At 44.3% G+C, this 5000-nt stretch overlaps 1 protein-coding gene across 1 annotated transcript in view; it reads right to left on the reverse strand.

Moving 5' to 3' along the window:
- Positions 1-5000, reverse strand: part of LOC310853683 (thyrotropin-releasing hormone-degrading ectoenzyme-like) — a gene marked incomplete at both ends in the record, with an annotated part of 235628 nt that overhangs the window by 205143 nt on the left and 25485 nt on the right. Inside the window, one exon of the mRNA XM_083758078.1 lies at positions 2591-2867. Within this exon, the coding sequence (XP_083614204.1) occupies positions 2591-2867 (277 nt within the window). The remainder of the gene's footprint in view (positions 1-2590; positions 2868-5000) is intronic.

Consider the following 5000-nt stretch of genomic DNA (forward strand, 5'->3'; position numbering starts at 1 on the left):
CCACATGTCTTCAATACAAACTATAGCAAGCCACTGGGTCGCAAAATATGTGCGATCCATGACATGTTATTCACACCACTAAGCACTTGGGGGCAGCATACACATTACAGCACAGTTTGACATAGGGTTTAACACACAGCCACAACAACATACACTAGAAAAACACGAGGGATGAGACAGATGAATGGAGCCAGGTAAAGTCAAGATAATAATAGTTTAATTCACTTGCATAATGGAACAAGAGGAAAAAGAGAACTCTGTAAAGTCACTGCAGAAAACACCATTTGAACACTGCAAGATAAATTAAGAATTAAAGAGCTGGGTCCAGACAAACCTGATGTAATCATCACACAGCAAACCAAGGACAGAGGAAGAGAGTACATCTAAAATAATAGATTGTATCAAGTTCTGTGGTGCCTTTGAGTTAGGAATTAGGGCCAATGCTATGGAATTTAAGGCCAATGCTATGGAATTAGGGCCAATGCTATGGGATTTAAGGCCAATGCTATGGAATTAGGGCCAATGCTATGGAATTTAAGGCCAATGCTATGGAATTAGGGCCAATGCTATGGAATTTAAGGCCAATGCTATGGAATTATGGCCAATGCTATGGAATTTAAGGCCAATGCTATGGAATTAGGGCCAATGCTATGGAATTTAAGGCTAATGATATGGAATTAGGGCCAATGCTATGGAATGTAAGGCCAATGCTATGGAATTAGGGCCAATGCTATGGAATTATGGCCAATGCTATGGAATTTAAGGCCAATGCTATGGAATTAGGGCCAATGCTATGGAATTTAAGGCCAATGCTATGGAATTATGGCCAATGCTATGGAATTTAAGGCTAATGATATGGAATTAGGGCCAATGCATGGAATTTAAGGCCAATGCTATGGAATTAGGGCCAATGCTATGGAATTAGGGCCAATGCTATGGAATTTAAGGCCAATGCTATGGAATTATGGCCAATGCTATGGAATTTAAGGCCAATGCTATGGAATTTAAGGCCAATGCTATGGAATTATGGCCAATGCTATGGAATTTAAGGCCAATGCTATGGAATTAGGGCCAATGCTATGGAATTTAAGGCCAATGCTATGGAATCATGGCCAATGCTATGGAATTTAAGGCCAATGCTATGGAATTAGGGCCAATGCTATGGAATTTAAGGCTAATGATATGGAATTAGGGCCAATGCTATGGAATTTAAGGCCAATGCTATGGAATTATGGCCAATGCTATGGAATTTAAGGCCAATGCTATGGAATTATGGCCAATGCTATGGAATTAGGGCCAATGCTATGGAATGTAAGGCCAATGTTATGGAATAATGGCCAATGTTATGGAATTTATTATGTCTTTGAGCCATTTAAATAGTACTGTGCATGTATTCTTATTTAAAAAAAATTATGCCTTTCATTGAATGTGATGATACCTAGTGCATGTTTTCTTGATTTTGTTATAGCGCCCCCCCTAGGACAAATGTCACCGGCCGCCACTGGCTGATTCATATCAGCCTTGAAATTAAACCTACTAGCGGTTATATGCATAGCGTAGCGACGTTTGACTTGATGCTGTCCTAAAGGAACTCCAATTTCAACCACAGACACCCAAACAGAGGGGCAAAGAGAGCCAAACAGAGGGGCAAAGAGAGCCAAACAGAGGGGCAAAGAGAGCCAAACAGAGGGGCAAAGAGAGCCAAACAGAGGGGCAAAGAGAGCCAAACAGAGGGGCAACTGTGGCCGCCGTGAAATTCCTGCCCCGGATATGCCTATTGTACTATGAAGACGTGATGTATGCCATGATTTGGTAAATGTAACCTTAACTCTACTTTTATTATTTGTGTTCTTGTATGTTATATTTTGTGTGGACATGAATACAGTGTGAAAATGAGTGTGTGTGTGTGTGTGTGTGTGTGTGTGTGTGTGTAACATCAACAAGACTGTACATGTCACTAACAAGACTCTGTATGAGGGATTACCATCCAAGGGTGAGCCAGAAAATAGCAGCCAGGAGAATGAGACTAGCACTAGGACACTGACAGAGGCATCAAGAACTGACCAGCCAGCACCCTGGCTGCTCTGGGAACCAACACACGGACATCGATCACGGGGACGTCCCCAACGCTGACATACGTGGATGTACTCAAGAACGACGCAGGAGCGCAAAGCACCAACGAACTGGCCCAACTGTGTGCGTGTGTGTGCCAGTGTTGTTTTTGGCGTTTCAGTCACATTTTAGTCACCTGGAATGTTTTAGTGTTAGTCTAGTTTTAGTCGACTAAATGTCATAAGATTTTAGTTGACTAAATCTACAGTTGATTTAGTCGACTAAATTGTATTTTGGCGGGCCTTGATGCCGTCGTAATGCCCGTTTTTACACTGAAATGAAAATAGCCGATATAATAGCCGATTTTACACTGAAATGAAAATAGCAGATCTACAAGCTGGAAATAGCCGATCTACAAGCTCACAACGCGTTGTGAGCTTGTAAAATTACTTATACTGGATCTCTTGTCCCTTCCTAACATTTGCGTGTGTGCGTGCGTGCGTGCATGTGCGTGCGTGTGCGTGCGTGCGACACTCACAGTAACCCCGGAGTCGGTGTGCGTCTCCCGGTAGGTGAAGTTGCACACGGCCCAGGCCAGGTAGTACGTGGACATGCGAGGCGTCCGCGCAAAGTGGTCGGTCACCCAGCCGTCCTCGTCGACCAATGAGGAGCTGTGGACGGGCATGTTGGACAGCGAGATGTACTCCGATTGGTGCCTCAGGCTGAGGGAGAAGGTGGCCTTGTAGACGGGCTCGTCGAAGCACGGGAAGGCCTTCCGGGCGTGGACCGGACTGAACTGAGTCACCGCCAGGTACCTGGAAACACATGGAGAAGAGAACAGCGTTAAACCGGACTGAACTGAGTCACTGCCAGGTACCTGGAAACACAGCGATAAGAGACCGGTGTTAAACCGGACTGAACTGAGTCACTGCCCGGTACCTGGAAACACATGGAGAAGAGAACAGCGTTAAACCGGACTGAACTGAGTCACTGCCAGGTACCTGGAAACACATGGAGAAGAGAACAGTGTTAAACCGGACTGAACTGAGTCACTGCCAGGTACCTGGAAACACAGGGAGAAGAGAACAGTGTTAAACCGGACTGAACTGAGTCACTGCCAGGTACCTGGAAACACAGGGAGAAGAGAACAGTGTTAAACCGGACTGAACTGAGTCACTGCCAGGTACCTGGAAACACATCCCGGTGGATGGATTGGTTAGATCTTCCGATCTCCCGATGGCCCCCAAATAAATCCATAAAATGTCGACCTAATAAAGGGCAACATTTTGCCAAGTGTCTGACAGTGTGCGCCTGTGCGGGACCTTTTTTGTTTTTCAAAGATATCCTTTTTAATATGTGATGTTGGAAAAGCGCCCCTCACTTCACACGGGTGTGATTTTTATTAGACGCAAGGTATTTCTGATCATTTCTATTTGTTTCATTAAGCCTAAACCCACTGTTTCTCTTGGTTTCGGTTTCAACAGTAAATAAACAGATTATGGGCTTATTTTTTTGCTATAGGCTACTTTTGCATGACTAAGTAGGGCATTACTTTGTGTGACAGCTAACTTGCTGCTTGGGGAAAATACTTTTTTGAAATATACCGGTATTCATGTTATAGTTTATTGTTATTGGGTCCAATAAGTGCAAAGCAGGGAGAAAGGTACTTGAAAAGAGTATTTGTTTATGGTTTAACCTCTAAATAAGTGATGCTGTTTGTATGATCAGAATAATAAATGTATTTACACAGCATATTCATCTGAACATGGAATGTGTAAATGAGGTAATATAACAGTCCACAGCCCCAGGCGGTGGCGTAACCGTCTGGGCACCCGACTGGTAATCCAGTCACAGTGTGCCGCGGGTTCGACTCCCGAGCCCGACACGGCCTTTACTGCATGTCTTCCCCCATCTCTCTCCCGTTTCCTGTCAGCCTACTGTCTGTCCCTTCAATAAACCATTAAAAAGCGTAAGCCGCAAAAAAAATATCTTAAAAAATATATATATATAACAGTCCACAAAATGTTGCTTTACTGGTAAAATCAACAGCTACAGTACGTCCACGAGGAAAGGAAATGTCCAAGGCCAGCATGAGCGTAACATGGATCAAATTATTGACGGGGCAAATTAGCATCGCGCGGGGGGGGGGGGGGGGGGGGCTCTAGCGCATCTCCAGGCAGATAGGTGTGAACGATTTTTCCGACGTGCTAATGGGGGACCATTTAAAACGAAGGCATGCTGTAATTTACTGCTACACAGACATTGACAGGGCTACCAAAGTATAGGCTATCTTTGGTTGTTTTTCTTGTTTTATCGCCATCCCCTCCTCTCTTCAAAGTTAGACTGGACCATCTCTAAACCGACTGGACCATCTCTAAACCGACTGGGTTCAGCTCTAAACCGACTGGGCCAGCTCTAAACCGACTGGGCCAGCTCTAAACTGACTCTGGGCCAGCTCTAAACCGACTGGGCCAGCTCTAAGAAAAAAAGTTTTCTAAATCATGACAATTTTAGGAAAGATTTGAGGCACATTTTAACGATTTTTCAAAAATAGCAGACCTACAAGCTCGTAGCGCGCCACTCGGTGGCGCGCTATGAGCTTGTAGGTCTGCTATTTTTCAATTGCTAAATTATAACATAATGTTTAAAACACCTTTCATAGGACGGTAGACCTTTATCATTCCGGCACCCAAGAGCGACACAGATTGTGTTAAAATAACTGTTCTTTCCGAGTAGGCAGGATGTTGACACTGCAGCCAATCGTAGATCATTCAAACACAAAACCTCCTGTTTCTATGGCGACATGGTGGACACTGCAGGATGTGACATCATCACCCAAATGAACAGAGAGAAAACGCACGACATCATGGACTGCATAATCATATTGTACAGTATGTTGTTGTGGAGAGACACACACACACACACACACACACACACACACACACACA

This window comes from Protomyctophum parallelum, assembly GCF_964188405.1.
Source record: "Protomyctophum parallelum genome assembly, chromosome: 22".
NCBI lineage: Eukaryota > Metazoa > Chordata > Actinopteri > Myctophiformes > Myctophidae > Protomyctophum > Protomyctophum parallelum.